This window comes from Rhinopithecus bieti, unplaced genomic scaffold (genome assembly GCF_001698545.2).
Source record: "Rhinopithecus bieti isolate Rb0 unplaced genomic scaffold, ASM169854v2 scaffold_8675, whole genome shotgun sequence".
Lineage (NCBI taxonomy): Eukaryota > Metazoa > Chordata > Mammalia > Primates > Cercopithecidae > Rhinopithecus > Rhinopithecus bieti.
This window is the reverse complement of record NW_016806447.1, coordinates 2,679,006-2,703,637: the sequence shown is the minus strand read 5'-3', so window position 1 is coordinate 2,703,637 and position 24,632 is coordinate 2,679,006. Positions and strand designations below refer to the sequence as shown.

The following is a 24,632-nucleotide window of genomic DNA, read 5'->3' as shown; positions in this document are numbered from 1 at the left end:
TGAGCTGAGATCGTGCCACTGCACTCAAGCCTGGCAACAGTGAGACTCCGTCTCAAAAACAAAAACAACAACAACAAAAAGATTTTAGAAATAGAAGGAAAGAGAGATTATAGTCTGGTAGTTCTCAACTTTGGTTAGCCTTTATGGAAGAATCAATACCAACTCCACACAAACTCTTCCATAAAGTTGAGGCAAACATTACCCTAATACCAAATGAGACAATCAGAGTGCAAGAAAACTATGGACTTCATGAACATAAATGCAAATAAAGGGGTTTTTTTTTTTTTTTGAAGTTTAGCAAATCAAATCCAGCAATATAAAAAAAGAGTGATCCATTATTATACCAAGTGGTGATTACCCCAGTAATGCAAGCAAGGTTGATTTAATGTTCAAAATAATAATAACCACCTATTAAGAGACTTAAAAGAATACACATGATCATCTCAATAGATGCATAAAAGCATCTGAAAATCCAACAGCCATTCCTATTTAAAATAAAACCTTCATTTAAAAGTAAAAGGAAATTTACTTAGCCTGGTAAATGGCATCAATGAAAAATCTATAGCTAACATGAATGGTGAAATTCTGAATGCTTTTCTCCTAAGATCAGAAACAGGGCAAGGATGTTAGCTCTCACTTCTATTCACATTTACACCAGAAGTTCTAGCCCATGCAATCAAGGAAGAGAGAAAATATAAAGGTCATGGAGACTGGAAGAAAGAATTAAACTCATCTTTATTCACAAACAATAAATTATATATATGTAAAAAATCCTATGGAATCTACAAAAACATCTACCAGAACTAATGAATAAGTTTAACAGGTGGCAGAATATAAGATGAATATGCCCCCTGCAAAAAAAATCAAGTGTATTTATTTCTATATACAGGTAACAAGCAAAAGTAAAAAAGACAGAGTTTCCCTCTTGTTGCCCAGGCTGGAGTGCAATGGCACCATCTCAGCTCACTGCAATCTCCGCCTCCCGGGTTCAAGCGATTCTCCTGCCTCAGCCTCATGAGTAGCTGAGATTACAGGCATGCGCCACCACGGCTGGCTAATTTTGTATTTTTAGTAGAGACAAGGTTTCTCCATGTTGGTCAGGCTGTTCTCGAGCTCCCAATCTCAGGTGATCCACCCACCTCAGCCTCCCAAAGTGCTGAGATTACAGGTATGAGCCACCGCACCCGGCCAGTAAAATTTTTTAAAGTATCACTTACAATAACATTTAAAAAATAGGGATTAATATAAAAAACAGATGTGCAAACAAACCAGTTGACACGGTTTGGCTCTGTGTCCACACCCAAATCTCATGTCCAGTTGTGGTTCCTAGTGTTGGAGGAGGGGCCTGGTGGGAGGTGACTGAATCACAGGGACAGACTTCTCCCTTGCTGTTCTCATGACAAAGTTCTTAAGAGAGCTGGTTATTTGAAAAGTGTGTGGCACTTCCCCCTTCACTCCTGTTCCCTCTCTCTCTCTCTCTCTCTCTCTCTCTCTCTCTCTCTCTCTCCTGCTGGCCTTGTAAGGATGTGCCTTGCTTCCCCTCCACCTTCCACCATGATTGTAAGTCTTCTGAGGCCTCCCCAGAAGCAGAAGTACAGGGCCCACAGAACCATCAGCTGATTAAGCCTCTTTTCTTTATAAATTACCCAGTCTCAGGTATGTTTTTATAGCAGTGTGAGAATGGACTAATACACCAGTACACTGGAAACTATAACACATTACTGAGAAAAATTAAAGAACTAAATAAATGAAGACATACATTATATTCATGGGTCAGAAGAATCAGTATTAAGATGTTATTCTTACCAAACTGATCTACAAATTTAACACAATCCCAGTGAAATACCTAAGGTGGGTTTTTTTTAATTCATTGAAAGTGATCTTTTTTCTTTCATCTTTAATAATTTCAGCTTTTATTTTAGATTCAGGGAGTACACATGCAGGCTTGTTACATGGGTATATTGCGTGATGCTGGGGTTTAGGGTCACCCGGGTAGTAACTAAACTACCTAATAGGTAGTTTTTCAGCCCTGCTCCCCCCATGATGTATTTTTTTTATAGAAATTAACATGCTAATTCTAAAATATATATGGAAATACAAAGGGCCTAGAAAAGCTAACACTGAAACAACTTTGAAAAAGAAAAATAAAATTGGAGGATTACACTGTTGATATGATCTGGCTCTGGGTCCCCATTCAAATCTCATCTCAAATTGTAATCTCCATGTGTTGGGGAGGTGCTTGGACGGAAGTGATTGAATCATGGGAGAGGACTTCTCCCTTGCTTTTTCTTGTCATAGTGAGTTCTCAGGAGAGATGGTTGTCTGAGGGGGATGTGTGGCACTTCCCCCTTCACTCTCTCTCCTCACTGCTCTGCCATGCTAAGACATGCTTGCTTCCCCTTCACCTTCTGCCATGATTTTAGGTTTCCTGAGGCCTCCCAGTCATGCTTCTTGCCTGCGAACCAGGAGTCAATTAAACCTCTTTTCTTCATAAATTATCCAGTTTCAGCTATTTCTTTATAGCAGTGTGAGAACAGACTAACACAACTATGTAATTTCAAGAGTTATTACAAAGCTTCAGTAATCATGGCAATAAGGTACTGACAAAGATAAACATCAAGAGAACAGAGTCTAGAAGCAAACACAAACATATATGGTCAATTAATTTTCAACAAAACTGCCAAGGACACAGGTGTGGTGGCTCATGCCTGTAATACCACCACTTTGGGGGGCCGAGGAAGGCAGATTGCCTGAGCTCAGGAGTTCGAGACCAGCCTGGATAACATGGCAAAACCCCATGTCTAACAGAGAAATACAAAAGATTAGCTGGGCATGGTGGTGTCCCTGTGGTCCTAACTACTTGGGAGGCTGGGGAGAGAGGATCACTTGAGCCTGGGAAGTCCAGGCTGCAATAAGCCATGATGGTGCCGCTGCACTGAGCCGTGATGGTGCCACTGCACTCCAGCCTGACAGAGGAAGTCCTTATTTAAAAAAAAAAAAAAAAAAAACCTGCCAAGGATATTCAGTGGGGAGGATAATCTTTAACTAATAGTGCTAGAGCAATTAGATTATCATATTTTAAACAAATGAACCTCAAACTTTACCTCATACTATATAAAAAAAAAAACACAGTAGCCCCCCCATTCCCATCCCCTATCTACAGTTTCACTGCAGTTTGCAACCTGTAGCCAACTGGGTCAGAAGATGTTAAATGGAAAATTCCAGAAATAAACAATTCACAAGTTTTAAATTGTGTGCCAGTCTGCGTAATGTGATGAAATCTCATGCTGTCTCATTCAGTCCTGCTTGGACATGATTCATCCCTTTATCCAGCATATTCACACTGTTCAGTATACCTGCCCATTAGTCAATCAGTATCTGTCTCAGTTATCAGACTATCACAGTGTGTTTAAGAAACCCTTATTTTACTTAATAATGGCCCCAAAGCATGAGTAGTGATGCTGGAAATTCAGATATGCCAAAGAGAAACCATAAGGGGCTTCCTGTTTAAGTGAAAAGGTGAAAATTTTCAATTTAATAAGAGAAGAAAAAAATCGTACAGTGAGGCTGCCAAGATCTATGGTAAGAATTAATCTTCTACCCATAACATTGTGAAGAAGGAAACAGAAATTCATGTGGTAACTGCAGTTCTAGGCATCCACTGAGGGTCTTGGAATATATATCCCCCACAAATAAGGGTGGGACTACTCTATGCTCAACATGGATCACAGAGCCAAAATTATAAAATATCTAGAAGAAAACATAGAAGAAAACCTTGGGGACTATGACTTTGGCAAGGATTTCTTCAACACCAAAACAAAAGCATGATCCATAAAACAAAAAAATGGTAAGTTAGACTTCATCAAAATCAAGAACTTTTGCTCTTTGAAAAACATTATTAAGAAAATAGGCTAGGCATAGTGGTTCCTGTCTGTAATCCCAACACTTTGGGAGGCCAAGGAAGGAGGAGCACTGGAGACCAGGAGTTCAAGACCAGCCTGGGCAAATACAGCCAGACCCCATCTTCACAAAACTAATACAAAATCAGCCAGGTGCCTATAGTCCTAGCTACTCAGGAGGCTGAGGCAGGAGGACTGCTTGAGCCCAGAGGCTGCAGTGAGCTATGATCATGCCATTGCACTCCAGCCTTGGCAACAGATTGAAATCTTGTCTCTAAAATATATAAAGAATTTTTTTAAAAAAAGAAAATAACCCACACACTGGGAAAAAATATTTACAAATCAGGTATATGATAAAGAATGTATGTCCAACATAAAGAACTATCAAAATTCAGCAATAAAAAAATTTCTAATGGGCAAAGCATTTTAATAGACACTTCAAAGAAGATATATTGATGGTAAAAAAAAGTACGTTAAGATGCTTTAGTCATTAGAGAAGTGAAAATTAAACCACAATGAGATTCTACTCTATACTTTGGCCTATTAGAATGGCTACATTTTTTAAAAACCGAGCAAGAAAACAATCGGAACTTTCAAACACTACAGATGAGAATGCAAAATGCTACAACTTTGGGGAAAAGTTTGAAGGTTTCTTAAAAAGGTAAACAGGCCAGGCACAGTGGCTCACATGTATAATCCCAACACTTTGGGAGGCGGAGGTGGGAGGACTGCTTGAGTCAGGAGTTCAGCATGAGCCTGGGCAACATAGTAAGACCCCATTTCAATTGAAAAAAAAAAAAAAAAAGCCAGGCATGGTGGTGTGCACCTGTGATTCCAGCTACTAAAGCAGCCAAGGTAGAAGGATTGCTTGAGCCTGGGAGGTCAAGGCTACAATGTGCCATGATCACACAACTGCACTGCAGCCTGAGTGAAGGAGCAAGACCCTATCTCAAAAAAAGAAATAAGTTAAATATGCAGCTACCATATGATCCAGGCATTCCACTCCTGGGTATTCACCCAAGAAAAATGAAAACATTTGTTCACCCAAAGATTCAACCGAACTCAAATGTTCTTATAGCTTTACTTATAATAGCCCCAAACTGGAAATTGTTAAACAGGCCAAGCACAGTGGCTCATGACTGTAATCCCAGCACTTTGGGAGGACAAGGTGAGAGGATTGCTTCAGGCCAGTAGTTCAAGACCAGCATGGGCAACACATCAAGTTCCTGTCTCTACAAAAAAACAAAGTTTGCTGGGCACGGTGGCATGCACCTGTAGTCCTAGCTACTCAGGAAGATCACTTGAGCCCAGGAGGTTGAGGCTGCAGTGAGCCATGCTCATGCCACTGCACTCCAGCCTAGGCTAGTATAAACAAGGTCAAAAGTAACATGTTCAGGACGGGTGTGTTAGCTCACGCCTGTAATCCCAGCACTTTCGGAGACCGAGGCAGGTGGATCACCTGAGGTCAAGAGTTCAAGACCAGCCTTGCCAACATGGTGAAACTCCGACTCTACTAAAAATACAGAAATTAGCTGGGCATGGTGGTGGGCACCTGTAATCCCAGTTATAAAAGAAGGTGAGACAGGACAGGAGAGTTGCCTGAACTCAGGAGGCGGAGGTTGCAGTGAGCTGAGATCGTGCCATTGCACTGCAGCCTGGGTGAGGGGAGTGAAACTCCGTATTAAAAAAAAAAAAAAAAAGGAACACATTCAGACCCAAACTAAGACGTTGCAAGGGTACCTGTAAAAGGATCACATATAACCTATTTTAAACCAAGTGTATGAGAGATCTTTCATTCCAAGTAACAAATCCCCTAGAAAAAGTAGATTTAGTCAATGTTTTAATGTGAAAAAAACTTAAGTAACATTCTAACACTTTATATAAAATCCTTCATCTTTTTCCGTTTCCTACCTTCCAATTTTGGGCTCTGCCTCTCTGGTGGTATATGGCAAATCCAAGAATTGAGTATTTTTTCACAAATGTAATATCTGTTTGTTTATATAAACAATCACCTGTATATAAACTAAGAATGTTGTACTCCATCAAAAAAAAAATAATAATTCTAGAAATTGGTTTTAATTACTAGAAAACTGAACTTGATAGTATCAAAAACTGAACTAATGAATCCTTTTCATAAAGCTAATTACTTTAGCTTTTCTATTTCTTCAGGAAAATATTTTAAATTAAGTCTTGTACAAAGGCAGGTGTTATGGCTCACACCTATAATCCCAGCACTTTGGGAGACCAAGGTGGGAGGACTGCTTGAGCCCAAGCGTTCAAGGCCAGCCTGGGCAACACAGCGAGACCCTATCTCTACCCAAAAAAAATTTTTTTGTTTTTAAAGTAGCCAGGCACAGTAGCATGTGACTGTGAGTGAGCACTAGCTTCTTGGGAGGCTTAGGTAGGAGGATTACTTGAGCCCAGGAGGTCAATGAGCTTATAATCATGCCACTGCACTCCAGCTTGAGCAACAAGGCAAGACCCTGTCTCTTTAAAAAAAAAAAAAAGTCTTGTATACGAAGTTTTGAACAGTATGAAAGTCTGAGAATAGATGTAACAGCCATCCCATACTTTTGATCTGAACCAAATTATACAATATTTTAATGTTCAGATAAACATAAAAGATGCATAAAGAGGTGTTAAAACTAGTATGACTATTCTGAGAACCAGGGTTTAGAAAGTGTATAAGCCATATCTAAAATCTACAAGTCTCCATTAAAAACAGTAGAGTAAAACAGAAAAATCTTAGTAACCCAACTGTCTGAGATAAAACTTGATAAAGTATAGAGAAAAGCTCCATCCAGGAAACGGTTCCAAGGTACCAACATCTTAATTACAGAAGGATTTAAAAGAAAGGTAAGGCCAGTGCTGACTCACAGTGATCCAAAACAACTAGCATTAAACAAAGAGCTAACCCTTAACTTTTTGGCATAAATAAAATGCCTACAAAAGTATCCACTCTGCCCATACAAATGACTGCCAAGAAGGTGGTGCTTTGTATTGAGCAAAAAGGTTAGAAGGGAAGGGGTGTCAACTTTAAAATAGCTCCGAAAATAGTTGATTAGAAGGATAAAGAACAAGAGAACTTACAATGGCTTTGAGTCAAGCTTGGTTCCAGGAAAAGGATACTCTGACCCTATGTGAAAGCAAAACCCAGCCACTGAAAAATGTAGACACCCAGATTTTGCCAGCAGAAGGAAGAGTATTGTTCATTTCCCATGAAGGTAGCAGAACCTTTAACTTCAATTCCTAGGTTTTCTTGGCAAATAGATACTCTGCAAAAGCAACAAAGCAAACTAAATATAATGCTCTTCACAATTTCAATCCTGCACTCAAAATGCGAGCTTCACAAACTCATCAAAGGTCACAGAGGAGCTAATTTCCTGTTTTGTTACTTAAAACTCATTACCTTCCTCCTGAGCTAACCAATATGGAATAATTTCCTTCTTCTTGTTTTGAAGCTGACAAAATAATGACAGTACACATACAACATACTAAAAAAAATTTTTAGATAGTTACTAAGAGTCAAGGAATAGAATTTGATATCATCTTCTGAAACAAAATTGCAGAGAATCCATGTCTAGTATTACTCCACTTGAGGAGGATTGATTTATTTTTCTTAACAAATCTTAAAACCTTTATTTTGAAGTTATTTTATCAGAAGACAAAAGGGGGGAATGTAACATTTTATAAATATTTATCAAAAACCCAGGATAAGTCATGCACCTTGCACGTGCCTGTAGTCCTGGCTACTCAGAGGCTTAGGCAGGAGGATTCCTTGAAGTCAGGAGCCCAAGGCTATAGTGAACTATGGTTGCATCTGCAAATAGCCACTGTATTCCAGCCTGGGCAATATAGCAAAACTATGTCCCCTGCCCTAAAATCCTTATAGTTCACGAAACAAGATAAGAAAAATGTAAACAATGACTACCATATTGTAAACATTTTTTCCCATTTCTTTCTAAAATGTATTTAAACTTGCTTTCCACAAAAGAAATATAACACTGTTTACACATAATTTCAATTTAGTGAAGCATATGTGTAAATTCCATTAAAGTCCATTATAAAGCTACTAAGAAGATTCCAATGGAGCAGTAGTTCTAAAACAGATGATTGTGAGGTGTGTTACAAATATAGTAATTTATAACTATTAATAGCAAAAATTACCTAAATTTATGTACAACTTATACATACAATATAAATATACTGTATGTCAGCATTAATTCTCTATCCTCTTACCAGTATTCCAACAAGAAGAAGAGTTACAACTATTTCTCCCAAATATTACAAATCATGATGAATACATGTTGCATATACACATATCCTTTATGTATGTTATATAGGTTTTAGTCTTCTTTGTATTAAAATATGCCTCTTATGCTACTAAAATATGTTTTCATTAAACATAAATGACTTCCTAATTACTAAATAAATTTTCAATCTCCTTTTCAACCAGCACTCATCCCACATGGCTTCTCTGGCTTCAGAAACTAAGGACATTATTTCTTGAAACTTTCCCCTCCCTTATCTTCTGGACCAGATTTTAACTAGACTGATAGAAGACAGAGTTTACGGATGAGAGAGAAAAGAAAAAATGCACTGAACACCCCGTATGTGCCCAGATGGGATGCTAGAGAATTTGAATTACTGCATTTAACTTCACCAAAAGTATAGACCCTAACTATCAACTATCATTTTACAGATGAGTAAGCTGAGATACAGAGAAGTTGTGCAGACATCTAACACGTCACAGCTAGTAAGTGGCTACACAGGAATTTTAACATAGTTAAGACCAAATACAAAATCCAAGCTTCTACAAAATCACGCCAAATTTCAGATATTCCCAGAAGAAAATGTGGAGAAAATATTTTATAATCTTTGGGTGCAGAAAACTTATTCTAAGCAAGGCAAAGGCCTTTTATAAGGAATGATAAACAGTATTTTAAAACTTTAACGTCTATAAGGCAAAGAGCAAAGTCATAAACAAAATCAAAACATAAACAAGAAACTGGAACAAAGTCTCTGCAATATTGATAATGAGCAATAAGCTAATGTTTCTAAAATGTAAATAGCTATTAACAAAACAATAAGAAAAAAATACAGATACCCAATAGAAAAATTCAGGGTAAAAGTCATGATCAGGCAAATCACAAAAGAATGCATGGCCAAAAAAAAAAAATTACCTCCACTACAATTAACACATTCCAAAATTTAAAATATGTATGACTTTTTGTTATCAAAATGACAAAAATTAATAATGTGAGTATGAGGTTGGGAAAATAAGCATACATTACACAATTGTTGGGAGTAAAATTTTATAAAACATTTCTAAAGGGCAATCTGACAAGATGTATCAAATCTTAAATGTGTAATTACTTTGATCCAGCAATTTCTTTCCTAAAAATTTGCACTTTAAAAAAGTGTGCAAACGTGTTTATACAAGTTTTTTCACTGCATTAGTATTGATAACCCTCAAAAATACAGAAATAAATTGTCAATCAACAGGGGATTGAATGGTAGGACATCAATAAGATGAATTACAATGAAGCCATTAAAAAGCATGAGGTAGGGCCAGGTGCGGTTGCTCATGCCTATAATCTCATCACTTTGGGAGCCTGAGGCAGGCGGATCACCTGAAGTTGGGAGTTCAAGACCAGCCTGACCAACATGGAGAAATCCCATCTCCACTAAAAATACAAAATTAGCCGGGAGTGGTGGCACGTCTGTAATCCCAGCTGCTCAGGAGGCTGAGGCAGGAGACACGCTTGAATCCAGGAGGCCAGGCTGCAGTGAGCCAAGATAGCGCCATTGCACTCTAGCCTGTCAACAAGAGCGAAACTCTGTCTCAAAAAAAAAAGCACGAGGTGTGGAAATGTAAAATGGCACTGCTACTTTGGAAAAGCCTGTCAATTCCTCAAAAAGTTAAAACACAGAAATACATATGACCCAGCAATTCCACTTCTAGGTATATACCCAAGAGAAATGAAAACATACATCTTCAGAAAACATATACATGAATTATTTATAATAACCATGTATAATAATATATTGCTCACTCATAAAAAGGAATGAAATATTGGCCGGGCACAGTGGCTCATGCCTGTAATCCCAGCACTTTGGCCAGCACTTAAGAAGGCCGAGGTAGGCAGATCACCTGAAGTCAGGAATTTGAGACCAGCCTGGCCAATATGGTAAAACCCAGTCTCTACTAAAAATACAAAAAATGAGCCAGGCACGGTGGCGGGCTCCTGTAATCCCAACTACTCGGGAGGCTGAGGCAGGAGAATTGCTTGACCTGGGAGGCGGAGGTTGTGGTGAACCGATATCGCGCGCCACTGCACTCCAGCCTGGGTGATGCAGCAAGACCCCATCTCAAAAAAAAAAAAAAAAAAAAAAAAAGGAATGAAATACTGTTACATGCTACAACATGAATTAATTTTGAAAATATTATGCTAAGTGAAAAAAGCAGACACAGTCACATATTATATGATTCTACTTATATTAAATGCCTAGAAGAAGCAAATCCATAAAGACAGAAAGTAGAGTAGAAATTGTCAATGGATGGGGGAACTGGAACTAACTGATATTAAATATGAGGTTTCTTTTGTGGGTGATGGAAACGATCTGGAATTTGCCAGTAGCGGTGGTTCGCAACACAGTGAATGTACTAAAACCACTAAATATACACTTCAAAATGGTGAATGTTTGTGTTATATAATACATCTCAATTTTTATCCAATTTTCTAAAGCATGAGGTGTATTTATTAATGAAAAAGATCATATTTTCAAATAAAAAAGCAAATTAAAAACAGTATATACAATATGAATCTATTTCAGTTATGTTTTTGTAGTTATGTAAGTATACATTAACCAGAAACAGATAACAGTACTACTGCTTAGCCTTGAACAACATGGGTTTGAACTGCACAGGTTCACTCATGTGAGGATTTTTTTTTAACCAAACACAGATGGAAAATATAGCACTCGTGAGATGAGAAACCCATGTAGACAGAGGGCCAATTTTTCATACACATGGCAGGACCTGAGTATGTATGCATGGATTTAGGCATACACAAGGGTCATGGAACCAATCCTCTCTATACCAATAGACTACTGTATATATTATACTACTAACAAGCTTGATCGCCATGAAGCAGGATAACCAGAAAATTATGCGTTTTATTATCATTTGAATTTTTTTTCAAAGAACACATATTACTTCCCAAAACAGACATGATGCAATAAAAATACTACCATCTGCCAAGAAAAGTACATTACTATGACAAAAGTACATAGAAGAGGGTAAAACAGGAGACAATACAAGCAAAGATAATAAATCTGGGTTCCATAAATCTTCAGGAAACTTGTGAATTTATATAGAAAAAAATTACATCATCATTTTCACTAATCTCTAAAATTTTCATACAAACCTAAATAATCTACCATAATAGTATTAGCAGTACCTGTGATTTCTGTCATTAACAGAAGTACATTTTCATTTCATGTTATAGTTGTTACAGAAATCTCAAAATATCTGTATGTACCAGTACTCCAAAATTATGGTAGTTATTAGACTCACTGCAAGATGTTACTTAACAGTATTAATAGAGAAGCATATATATTACTATATCGTATTTTGGCATTTCAATATAACAAGTTCCTTTTAAGTCCTATTTACTTTATTTCACTCATTTAAAATTGTTATTCTACAATGGATTCACTGCCTTCTCCAGACTGAAAAAAGGTCCACAGCACCAAAGATTAAGAATCCACGAATTAGTGGCAGGAAGGGAAACCAATCATGAGGATATTCTAATCATTCAAGCATAAAGTAAGCAGAGCCCAAATTCACACAACAATACAAATCACTCCAACAGAATTCACAGCAATCTATTTAACACAAAATACACAATTTTCTTCCTTGACCTGCCTCTTCAGTTTTTCTTATTCGTCTCTGACTTCCTCATAGTCAATCATTAAGTAGATCTATTTCTTGACTTATCACTTTATATTTTAACTTTTTTTAAAAAGGCTTCCTTCTTTCCAGTCCTATCTCCTCAGCTGATTGTGAATACCTCAATTAGATTAATCTTTTTAAAAAATTCACTTCAGGTTGGGCACAGTGGCTCACGCCTATAATCCCAGCACTTTGGGAGGCCAAGGCAGACAGATCAACTGAGGTCTGGAGTTCGAGATCAGCCTGACCAACATGGAGAATCCCCATCTCTACTAAAAAGACAAAATTAGCCAGGCATGGTGGTGCACGCCTGTAATCCCAGGTACTCGGAAGGCTGAGGCAGGAGAATCACTTGAACCCGGGAGGCAGAGGTTGCATGCCATTGCACTCCAGCCTAGGCAACAAGAGTAAAACTCCGTCTCAAAAAAAAAAAAAAAAATTAATTTCAAACTGCCACCAACCTGCTCAAAATCATTCCATGGCTCCCAATGTCTTTAACAGTAGTACTGATAATTATGATATTCTAGAGCTACATCTTGCAGTATCTATTAATCAAAACAATTGCATAGGTAATGAATGTTCTACAAAATATCTAAAACAGTATTACAACATACAATTTGTGCATTAAGAGAACCCAGGTTATGGATTTAAAAACCACGTGCGCTCTAGAGTTGAAATCTTTGTATCAATGACTCCAGAACAAAATTAAAATTCCCTACTAAGATATTCAAGCCCCTCCATGATCATGCTCCAATTTGCCTTATTAACCTCATGTTCCCACTCAAGCCCTAGAAGTTAACCAGAAATTTACTTACTTTCCCACTCACCACCACCCTTGAACCTGGACTCATTTTTCTGAAACTATAGATCTGTTGATATGATTTCCATGTCTGTAATGCCATTTAATTACTCATTCATTTAATAAAAATTTTCCAATTCCCTACTACATGCCAAACTCTGTATTAAGCTCTACTATGTATCAAACACTTGAACTACAAAGGTGAGGCATGTATCATCTGTGCCCTTAAAAATCTCACAATCTTTTGTATTTTCAGTAGAGATGGGATTTCACCATGTTGGCCAGGATGGTCTCCATTTCCTGACCTGGTGATCCACCTGCCTCGGTTAACTGGGCGTGGTGATGCGTGCCTGCAATCCCAGCTACTCAGGAGACCGAGGCAAAAGAATCGCTTGAACCAGGGAGTCAGAGGTTGCAGTGAGCTGAGATCACGCCACTGCACTCCAGCATGGTGACAAAGCAAGACTCCATCTCAAAAAAAAAAAAAAAAAAAAAAATCCTACAATCTAAGGCTACAGGGGGAGGATCTGTTGAGCTCAGGAATGCAAGGCCAGCCTGGGCAACATAGCAAGATCTCCATCTCTTAAAAAAAAAAAACTCACAGTCTAATGCAAAACAGAGACATAAACCCAAGTCAAACACAAGGCAATATAGTAAGTGTTATCAATGAAGAATGCACAGAATGCTAGAGGAGCACAGAAAAAGTTCATAAAGCAGGACTGGAAGAACCAAGTAAGGTTTCCCAGAGTATAGAGTACCAGAGGTAGATTATTAAAGAAATCAACAAGGTGATAAAGTTTATAAGGTATTGTAGGCATATATAAAGCACAGACCAGGCTGTAAGTCACTCACTACAGCTAGGCTAGGGAATATGTGAGAGAGAGGAGTAACAAATACAAAAACTAGAAAAGTAAGCAAAGACAAGATCATCATGGCCCTTACATATAATGCTAAGAAATTTGCATCTTATTTAAAAGTAACAGGAAGCAGCAAGATATCCTAGAAAGTACACAAGTTTAGGTATTCCAATGGCCTCAATCTATCACTTACTTGACCTTCATCAAATCTGCCTCTCTAAGCTTCAATTTCCTCAACTGTAAAGTAGAAATTAATATCAACTTTACCAGGATTGTTACAAGAAGAAATGAGTTCACGTAAATCTCCTTGCATAGGGGTCAGTCAACAAACTGCATCCAGACTGATTTGGCAGCAAAGAATGGCTTTTACATTCTTAAAGGATTGTTAAAAAAGAATTACAACAACAAAAATTAAAGGATTGTTAAAAAACAAAAAATTACAGCAAAAAAGAATATGCAACAGAGATCTTACATGACCCAAAAAGCCTAAATATTTACATCCGTCCCTTCACAGAAAAAAGCTTGCTAGGCCTGGTGTGGTGGCTCATGTCTGTAATCCCAAAACTTTGGGAGGCTGAGGCGGGATCATTTGAGGTCAGGAGTTCGAGACCAGCCTGGCCAACATGGTGAAACCCCATCTCCAGTAAAAATACAAAAATTAGCAGGGTATGGTGTAGTGGTGTGCGCCTGTAACCCCAGCTTCTCGGGAGGCTGAGGCAGGAGAATTGCTTGAACCTGGGAGGCAGAGGTTGCAGCGAGCTGAGATTAATGCACTGCACCCCAGCCTAGGTGAGAGCGGGACTCTGCCATTTAAAAAAAAAAAAAAAAAGGACGGAAAGAGAAGAGAAAAGAGAAAAGAAGAGAAGCTTGTTGTCTCCTATCCTAGCCCCATAGTAGGTAACCAGAAAACAGTAATTATTATTAGTAAAGGATTACAAGTAGAGAATTTAAGCAATGTGGGATGAATTTTACAAGGATTTCCCTGGTGACAATGTATATAAAGGAAAAGATGTTAAATGAGATATAATGGAAGTTGTAGACTAGCAAGGAAGATACTGCAGTAGTCTATTAATTTTTTCTCTGCCTTTCTTCTCATCATAAAGGCAAGAGCAACATTTATCTCCTCTCTTACTTATCCCTGTAGTTTAAAATCCATATGTACTCTGTATGTCATAGCACTTAATATTAGTCACTTAGCATATTCTGCCTTCGCTTGTTTACTAGATCCAGACTTAAACGTCCTATAAGTGTAAGCATTATACTATAAGAGTGTTTTAAATTCAAATAGATCTGGTTGTAATCTTGGGCATGTTAATTAACTTCTTTCCTAATAGGAAACAGTAATAGTGTATGTGTATCGATTTTTAGTTTGGTTTTTTACTACAGATGTGCCAGGTAGTGTCCTAAATACTTTACAGTACATCATTTAATCCTCATAAAACTCTACAAGATAAGGAATATTATCCCCCTATGACAGATGAGAAAACTGAAGCATGGAGAGGTTAAATGAGTTTCTGTAGAGCTAGAAAGTGGAGGATCCAAGGCTCACTTTCTTAACCAGCTTTAGAATGAGAATCATACTGCCTCTCTCATAGGATTTTCAAGAAGAATAATTTAGATTACACATTTAAAGGGAAGGAGGGGAGTGGCTTTTCACATTCCTTGGTACTCAGTAGTCAAATAAATACTAGTTTCATTCCCTGGTAGAAAGATTATTCTACATTTCTTTTTATTCCCCAGAACCCTGAATACAATAGTCTGTAACAAATAGAAGCTTAATAAATATTAATTAACAGGTTATACTTTTGGTGATTCAAATTCTTACAGTGTTTCAGGCTACCATTCTGTATATAACTCACATTATGTTGTTCCACAAAATTATATGTAGATATTACAGAAGATTATACTAAATGTGAACCTACAGAAGTACATACCTTGTAAGTAATTTCTGGGTTTTGCTTTGTTAAATATAATAAACATTATGATCAGAAAGCAATGGAGATGAGATTCCAACAAAGTCTTTGTATAGAGAGACATTAAGGTTGGGATATACTAAATTTAGTTCTATTCTTTTAGCAGTATTTGTAGCTGGTATTACATAACTCTAATTTATGTTACTCATTTAGGAAATCTATTTAAGTAATATGGGAAAGAGAAAAATAGAGTTTAAACTTTAAGATTAGAGAGGGAGGTTCTCTCTGCAAAAGATGACTATAAGGAACATAAAATGTTTTAATCTCTATTTTGTGTCACCAATTTCAATTGTTAATAAATGAAAACAATATTTGAAAGCTCCAAATTACCAGGCATCTATTCAGTACAAATAATGAGTTACTCATAGAGCAAAACAAACTACTTATTTCTTTAAAAATAATTATAAATTTTATCTGTACCAAAATTTTAAAGTGGACTAAAAAGAATTAATGAAAATAATCCTGCTACAAAAAAAATACAAAACAAAAATTCTATTACCACTTTCCAATTTCACCTGTTAACAGGAATATTCTTAGCCAAACTCAGAGTTAACTTCTGAGAGCTATACATGAAAGACAAAAATAAATTTTTAAAAAATATTTATCTAATCAGAAAATGGCTGCATGGGAACACAATTAAAATTTCAAAAAGTAAACAAAGGGTAATCACCACATCAAAGGGAAACACAACTTTACCTTATAAGCAAAGTTTCCTATGAAATTTGTTAAATTAGAAAATTATAAAGAAAACTTATAAAAACAAAGCCACTGATGCTGAAATGTTTAGGGTGGGAGAATGTCAGCAGACAGCTAGATTCAAAGTACATTAAACTAAACATAAAATTTTTTATTAACCATACCCCCAATATGGCAAATGTTTGCTTACTTTTTAAATTTTTTTAATTGGCATTTAATTGTATATATGTATGGGGTACACAGTGATGTTTCCATACATACAATGTGTAGCAATCAGATCAAGGCAATTAGCATATCCATTATCTCAAACACTTATCATTTCTTTGCATTTGGAACATTCAATATTTTCCTTCTAGCTATTTGAAACTACATAATAATATTGTTAACTATAGTCATCCTACAGTGCTACAGAACACCAGAACTTACTCCCCTATCTAGCTATAATTTTGTGCCCTTTAACAATCTCTCTCCCTAGCCCTCTTCCCCCTACCCTTCCCAGCCTCTAGAATCTTCTTGTCTACTTTTTACTTCTATGAGATCAACTTTTCTTGGCTTCCACCTAGAAGTGAGAATATGTGGTGTTTTTACCTTTCTGTTCCTGGCTTATTCCACTTAACACAGTGTCCTTTGGTTCCATCCAAGTTGCCAAGAATGACAGGATTTCATTCTTTTTGAAGATGGATTTCATTCTTTATGGCTGAAGTATTCCATTGTGTTCACTTCTTTTTAAGTCCATGGCTGGCACTTCATTTATGATTTAGTAACTCCTCTGATGCCCTCTAAACCTAGCTATCAAGCTACTCAGTAAGAAATTCTCCACACGCTTTTCAGTATTTTTCAAAAGAAACGATACTTTCCACTGCTCAAAAAATCTTAATTATTCAGATCAGTAAAAGATTAAGTCATCTCCAAATGTGCATGTGTACCGATGGGAAGATGATTAAAGATCAAGAACGGGCCGGGTGCGGTGGCTCACGCCTGTAATCCCAGCACTTTGGGAGGCTGAGGCGGGCAGATCACAAGGTCAGGAGTTCGAGACCAGCCTGGCCAACATAGTGAAACCCTGTCTCTACTAAAAATACAAAAATTAGCCTGTGGTTCCAGCTTCTCAGGAGACTGAGGCAGGAGAATCACTTGAACCTGGGAGGCAGAGGTTGCAGTGAGCTGAGATCAGACCACTGCACTCCAGCCTGGGCAACAGAGCAAGACTCTGTCTCAGAAAAAACAAAAAACAAAAAACAAGAAAGGAATGGGGCAGAAAGGGACAGGGAAAAGGAGGAAAAGCTAGCCCCTCTTCCTCCAGCAAGTTAAGCATTATTATCTGCCCCTTATTACCTGACATAGCATCTTTACTTTTCTAATCCACATTTCACACTTCCCTCAAAACTCAATCCTAACACTCTCTCACAAACAAACACACGCACACAAACAAACACTCAACAATCTAGGAAATGAACTTTCTCAACCTGATAAAGGCTATTCATGAAAAATGTATAGTTCACTACTTTCTGCACACTGCCTGCCTATGGGCTAACCCTTCTCCACAAGGAGCAGTTTAAAAAAAAAAAAAAAATTCACAGCTAACATCATACTTAAGAAGATGGAATATTTTCCCCCTAAGATTGGGAGCAAGACAAGGATTTGCTGCAAGTCAAGTGACTTCTCTTGATGTTTCTTTTCAATTATGTTCTGCAGGTTCTATCCAGGGCAATTAAGCAAGAAAATAAACTAAAATGCATCCATATTGGAAAAGCAGAATTAAAACATCATTTGTTTGCAGGTGACATGATATTCGTACGTAGAAAATCATATGGAATCCACTTAAAAACTATTAAAACTGGCCGGGTGCACTGGCTCACACCTGTAATCCCAGCACTTTAGGAGGCCGAGGCTGGTGGATCACGAGGTCAGCAGTTCAAGACCAGCCTGGCCAAGACAGTGAAACCCCATCTCTACTAAAAATACAAAAATTAGCCAGGCATGATGGTGGGTGCCTGTAATCCCAGGTGCTCGGAGGCTGAGGCAGGAGAATCACTTGAACCCGGGAGGCAGAGGTTGTAGTGAGCCAAGAACAAGCCATTGCACCCCAGCCTGGGTGACAGAGTGAGACTCCGTCTCAAAAAAAAAAAAAAAAAAAAAAAAAAAAAAAAAAAAAAAAACTATTGGAACAAAGAAATTCAGCAAGGTTGCAGGATATGAGATCAACAAACATAAATCAAGTGTATTTTTACACTCTTGCCATGTAAAAATCCCCAATTTTTTTTAATTCCATTTACAATATCTGGAAGAATAAAACATTTGGGAAGAAATGCAGTGACAGAAGTATGAAACTTATATTCTGAAAACTATGAAACACTGTTGACAAAGAAGATCTAAATAAATAGAAAAACATCCCATGTTCATGGACAGGAAGCCCTAATATTGAGATGGCAGTGGTCCCAAAATTGATGCACAGATTTAACACAATCCCCATCAAAATTCCAGCTGACTTCTTTGCAGAAACGGACAAGCTGATCCTATAACTGATATGGAAATACAAGAGGTTCAAATAGCCAAAACAATCTTGAAAAGAAAAAAAGAGTTTTCTTTTTTTCTTCTCAAAAGGAAAAAGTTTGAGAGGTTTGAGGACTCAGACCTCTCAATTACAAAGCTACAGTAGTCAAGACCATATTAGTGTAAGGATAAACATATAAATCAATGAAATAGAATTAAAAGTCCAGAAATAAATTCTCACACAGTTAATTTTGGACAGGGGTGATGACACAATTCAATGGAGAAAGAATAATCTTTTCAATAAATGGTACTGGGGCAACTGAGTATCCACATGCAAAGAAATATTAGACCTCTATAACAGATCATGTACAGAAATTAACTCAAAATGGATCAAAGATCTAAATGTAAGAGTTAAGACTATAAAACTCTCAGGACAAAACACAGAAGTAAATCTCTGTGGCCTTAGATTAGGCAATGATTTCTTAGATATGACACCAAAAGCTCAGCAAAATAACAACAATAATTTCACTTCATCAAGCTGAAAACATTTGGGCCTCAAATGACACTATCAGGAAAATGAAAAGACAACTCACAAAATGGAGGAAAATACTTGCAAATCATATATAAGGGACACATCTAGAGTATATAAAAGACTCTTACAATTCAGTAATTAAAAAAAAAAACTCGTTATAAAAATGGGCAAAGAATTTGAGTCTTTTCACACACTTCTCTCCAAAGAGGATATACAAACGGCCAATAGCACATAAAAAGCATCATTAGCCATCAGGGAAATGCAAATCAAAACCAGGATCAAATCACACCCGCTAGGAGAGCTATGATGAAAAAAGGAGATAATAATTGTTGGCACAAAGTGGATAAATTAGAGCTCTCATACACTGCTGGTGGAAATGTAAAATACTGCGACTGCTTTGGAAAACTGTCTACAAGTTCCTCCAAAGTTTAAACACAAAGTGGTATATGTTTCAGCAATTCCATTCTCAGGTACATATCCAAAAGAATTCAAAACATACATACATACTAAGAACTTGTACATCAATGCTCACAGAGGCATGATTTATAATAGCCAAAAAGTGAATGTCCATCAGCTCATGAATAGATAAATGTGGTGTATTCTTACGCTGACATACTATTCACCCATTACAAGAATGAAGTACTTGCTATGATACGGATCAACCATGAAAACATGGTAAGTGAAAGATGCTTATCATAAAAGACCATATGTTAAGATTGCATTTGTACAAAGTGTCCAAAATTGGCCAAATCTATAGAGAAAGGAAGCAGTAATTGCCCAGAACTAGGGGCATAAGAGAATGAACGGTGACTCTTGAAAGATACAGGATTTATATTTTAGGTAATGAAAATGTTCTAGAAGTTAACTATAGTGATGGTTGCACAATTGTTAATATACTAAAAACTGTTGAGTTGTACACTTTAAATGCATTACTTCTAAGCTATCTAAGTTATACCTCATAAAAGGTGCCCAAAAGAAAGCAACTGTTTAAGTAATTTCTGACCCAACTGACATTCCATTTTATGTCTCAGAATGTCTATAGTTTATATCATATTGACTTGCACTAGTTCATTTGTTTTGAAATAACTAAATTATATGCTTTATCTCCCTTACTCACAAACTATAAGCCTTGCAAGAGTCTCTTCTACATCTTTCATACTTTTCTTTAGAACTGGGTACAATAATGGGTACAGAGTGAGTCCTCAGATTAGGTTTTCAATTTTCAAGATGCAAGATATTAGAGAAGTATTTACCATGCAGAAGTTAACCAGACTACTCCAAAATCTTCCTTTTGGGAAATAAAGAGATTACATATATCTCCCCAGAGATCCCTAACCAAACTGTTAGAATAAAAAATAAGTAAAGGTGACACAGAGCTGAGGTTTCACATTATAATAACCCTGGGCAATGATAGAATAAATTGTGATTCAATCAAAATTAAAGTTGTTCAGTGATAAAATACCATTTACTGTATTAGAGACCCAGTGTCAGTGCAGTTAGTAAAAGAAAGTTGTAGTATTTTCATCATGAAGCATGAGCACAAATTAATAATTAAGCCTCTGTTGTTTACTTGATGATTTTATTGTTCTTTCTGGGTTAAGGCTCACATGTATTACCTTTAATAACTTTAGAATTATAAAAACTGCAGCAACAAACAAGAGAATATGGTAAAGTCCACCTAAATGAGATTTCCCTCAAAGTAATAATCATCATCTATCCCAATAAGAGGAAGAAAATTCAAAAAATGTGTTTTCTATGAAACTATACCCAGAAACTGAAATTCAGAGTTTTGTCCTACTGATCTGAACTGATTTCAAAATACAAAGAGAAATAACTCAAATTGACAGAACTCATTAAAGCACAATGACAATCAATTAACTGGATAGTACAGGAGAGACCCACTAAAGGTTACAGGATCCAACTGTAATGCTCTCTGAAAAATGTGTATCTTTAAATAGCTACAGAAACTCACTTGTCATTTAAGCCCCTCAATGATGAGAGCTTCACCCTCCCACTCCTGTGACTCTTCTCTCCTTTCTCCTCTCCCCACCACTCTCCACTCACACACAATGTTACTCTTTTAAGATGGAAAGCAATTCTTAACTATCATAATTCACCTTTTGGATGTAATTTCATAAATATATGCTAACATCTACAATAACACCATGAAATGCCCCTTGTAGCAGCGATGGCCAAGCTTTCCACCAGCCAGGGACATTTCCCACTCCCCTTGCATTCAAATAAGACTCTGTGACAAATCTTGCCAATAAAATTTGGAGGAATGTTTGTCATTTAAGTCTGGAGTTTCTTAAGAAATGGTCTTCAGGTAATAAGGAGGACTTCAAGGCCTTAAGAAATGGTGGCGTCACAAGATGTAAGTTGTATGAGTTCCTAAACTACAACATAGAGGAAAGCCACAAGAAATCTGCTAACCAGGAGCACCTGCACTGCAACTGTCATGAAAGCAAGTAAACTGTCATGAAAGCAAGTAAACATCTGCACTGAACTGTCATGAAAGCAAGTAAACTTCTCTGAAATTCTGGAATGTATTTATTACTCTAATTAGCATTACCCAAAGTAATACACACAGAAATTCCTAAGTAATCCAATTCTCCCTAATTAAAGACATTAATAACAGATATTTTGGAAAGATTGCTTAAAAACCTATTTAAGTAACATTAAATTTTAAAATCTAAAAAAGTTTCCACCTTGATTTTGCTGTAACATAATTCCTTTAGTTTAAATAGCCTTAGTTCTTCCACTTCATATCCAAATATCTTTATAGTTCAATATCATCTGTTTTCATGATTACTACAGAGAAACGTTCTCACCAATTCTTCCAAATTAAAAAAAAATTATGAAGTCTTTGAAAATAATTAATAAAGTCCAATGAAAATTACTTTATCAAATACTAATAAGAGCAAATTCATTTCTATTTCATTGTTTCTAAGGTATTAAAAAGTATCATTTACAGTTTTAAGGTAAGAATTATTCTTTTAAATATAACCATATGGCAGAATATTCTGTTCAATGTAAATACACACTCCACACACACTTTAAGAAAATCATATTTTGCATTATAATAGTTGCCCCTAGTTATTTATAAAAATTCAAGCCCCTCAATGATGAGAGCTTCCCCCCCATCCTGACTCTTATCTTCACAGAAATTTTTATATTAAAAAAATGCATAAAAGTTATAGTGAATGTGTTGAAATTTTAGTTTGAATCTTAGAAAATAAGATTTTTTACAGCTTATCATTTATTGATACAAATAAATTACATAAGTCCTACTGGGAAACCTGGCATTTGTAAATAGGGCCATGACAAATTTAAACCAAACTCCCACATTCTCTTTGTCCTGTCTTTACCCAAAACAAAAAAAAAACCAATATATTAACTTTTCTGTTATCTTTACCTTAAATTTCATATCTCTCCATGATATTATTTTTTCCACACAGCACAGTTAAAATTTAAGAACACATTTCCTACTCCAGGCAAAATAATAAAATGGAAAGTTATTGAAAGTTAAGTTGACAGAGGATTTTACCTTACATTCAGAGAAATATTCTAAGAGGTTTTGTTTACCAAAATCAGTCAACATGAGCTAGCATTTTTCGTAGTATTTAAACTTTGGGGATCTATATAAATTTTGGTTCCTTGATCCTTTTTAATATTTAACTGTATTGAAACATATATGTGCTATACAGGGGTTGCAAATTTTTTTCCAGGGCTACAAAACAAAAATCATAAAGAATAATGAAACTGAGAGATAGTCTATTTGAAAATATGAAAAAATATTAAGTATAACTATTTTATAAATGACTAGGCCATTTTAATGACCATTTTATTATTAGAAAATGACTTATACACATTAAAGTCGTTTGTATATATATACCTTTTGTACACTGAAGGGCTCTGAAAGATTCCATTGTCTTTTTTATGTTATAGTTACATAATATTGCTCTAAATAATTAATCATATTTGTGCTTGCAAAGGCTCAATGCCCATAGTCAGGGCTGCAGGAGGCAGAACTAAAATTTAACTAAGCATCTACTATATGCCAAACATGTTTTCTCATTCTATTCTCAAAACGACCTTACTATAAAGGTATTAGCTCTCTGTGACTGATAAAACTCTGGTTTATAGATACTAGATATGTTGCCTAAGGTCAAACAGCTAAGAAAAATCACACAGCTGGGATGCTAACTGAAGTCTGTAAAACAAGTCATTTTCCCACTAACTGCATGTGTTAAATTATTTTTCCAGTAGTGGTAATAGAGAACAGCTCTTCGCCCCTCCTTCTCTTCCCTCCACTTCCCCGTGAACAGCATACACTATTTCTTTGTGAGACCAGGTGCAAAGAGCAATCTCTGGCCGTGACACAAGAGTACGGCCTACAAGGATCGAATCTGTATTATGATTTTATCCATAGTAGGGTTCTAGCTAAATGATCCAACTACATACAAATGTAATGACGTTGGAGTAGAAAAGCACATTAGCAAATAATTATCCAAATGCCATTTGTATTTGGTTCTGAAATGTACTGTACACCTACTGGCAGCAGGTTTATCTTTACAATTGAGTTTTGCTTAGACTATTCTCAAAATAGCTTTCCAGCAGTACATGCTGAGTAGACAACAGAGGCTGCTTCATCTAGGTTTTGGAAACTGAGGAAAACGTGTTTGTTGAGCCTATCTTGATTGACAAGATAACTAGAGGCAATACGGTAAAATGTAACACTGTGCTTCCAATGTGTACAAACGGCTCAGCTAAACTCCCTGAACACAATCCACCTAAACAGTGTTAAGCTCAATAGCCGGCCGAGTTAAGGAGGATGACAGCTCCAGTAACTTCCTCTTCCTCACCCAGCTCCTCAGCTCGGCGGCGCGTACACGCCTCTCCCCCTAGGAGGCAGGATAAAACAATTTCAAATGCACAAAATCCATCCAATCCCACCAAAACCACCGGCCAGGGAAACCAGTTTCCCTTTCTTCCTCAGCCCTTCCAAGAAAATGTCTAATTAAAAAAAAAAAAAAAAAATCTTACCAACGGCAAAGTATTTGCAACAAAAATCCAAAATATTTACTCAGTCCCTCCACACAGCCTTAGGGGAAGGATGAAAAGAAGGGAACACGACACCGCGGATTCCCAACTGTTCTGATTCACTTTCTCTCGGGTCCCACAGCCGGCCGGGCGAAGGCTTGCAGTTGGAACGCCAAAATAAGCCTTCGCCTCTCAGGAGACGCGCAGGCGGCCAAGGCGACGGCAATCGGCGCGTCCCGCCTCCGACCCTCACCTGCCCAGGCCCGAAGCAGCGCCGTGGGCTCGCGCGGGCTCGGCGTCCCGGGAGGCGTCCGGGGAGGCGGGCGGGCGCCCAGGCGGTTAGGCCGCGCTGCAGGCCGGCGCGCTTCCTGCCGCGGCCGGGG

At 37.0% G+C, this 24,632-nt stretch overlaps 1 protein-coding gene across 1 annotated transcript in view; it reads right to left on the bottom strand.

Moving 5' to 3' along the window:
- Positions 1 to 24,632, bottom strand: part of CNOT6L (CCR4-NOT transcription complex subunit 6 like) — a 150,681-nt gene that overhangs the window by 76,448 nt on the left and 49,601 nt on the right. The window contains exon 4 of the mRNA XM_017876601.1: positions 24,390 to 24,617. Within this exon, the coding sequence (XP_017732090.1) occupies positions 24,390 to 24,617 (228 nt within the window). The remainder of the gene's footprint in view (positions 1 to 24,389; positions 24,618 to 24,632) is intronic.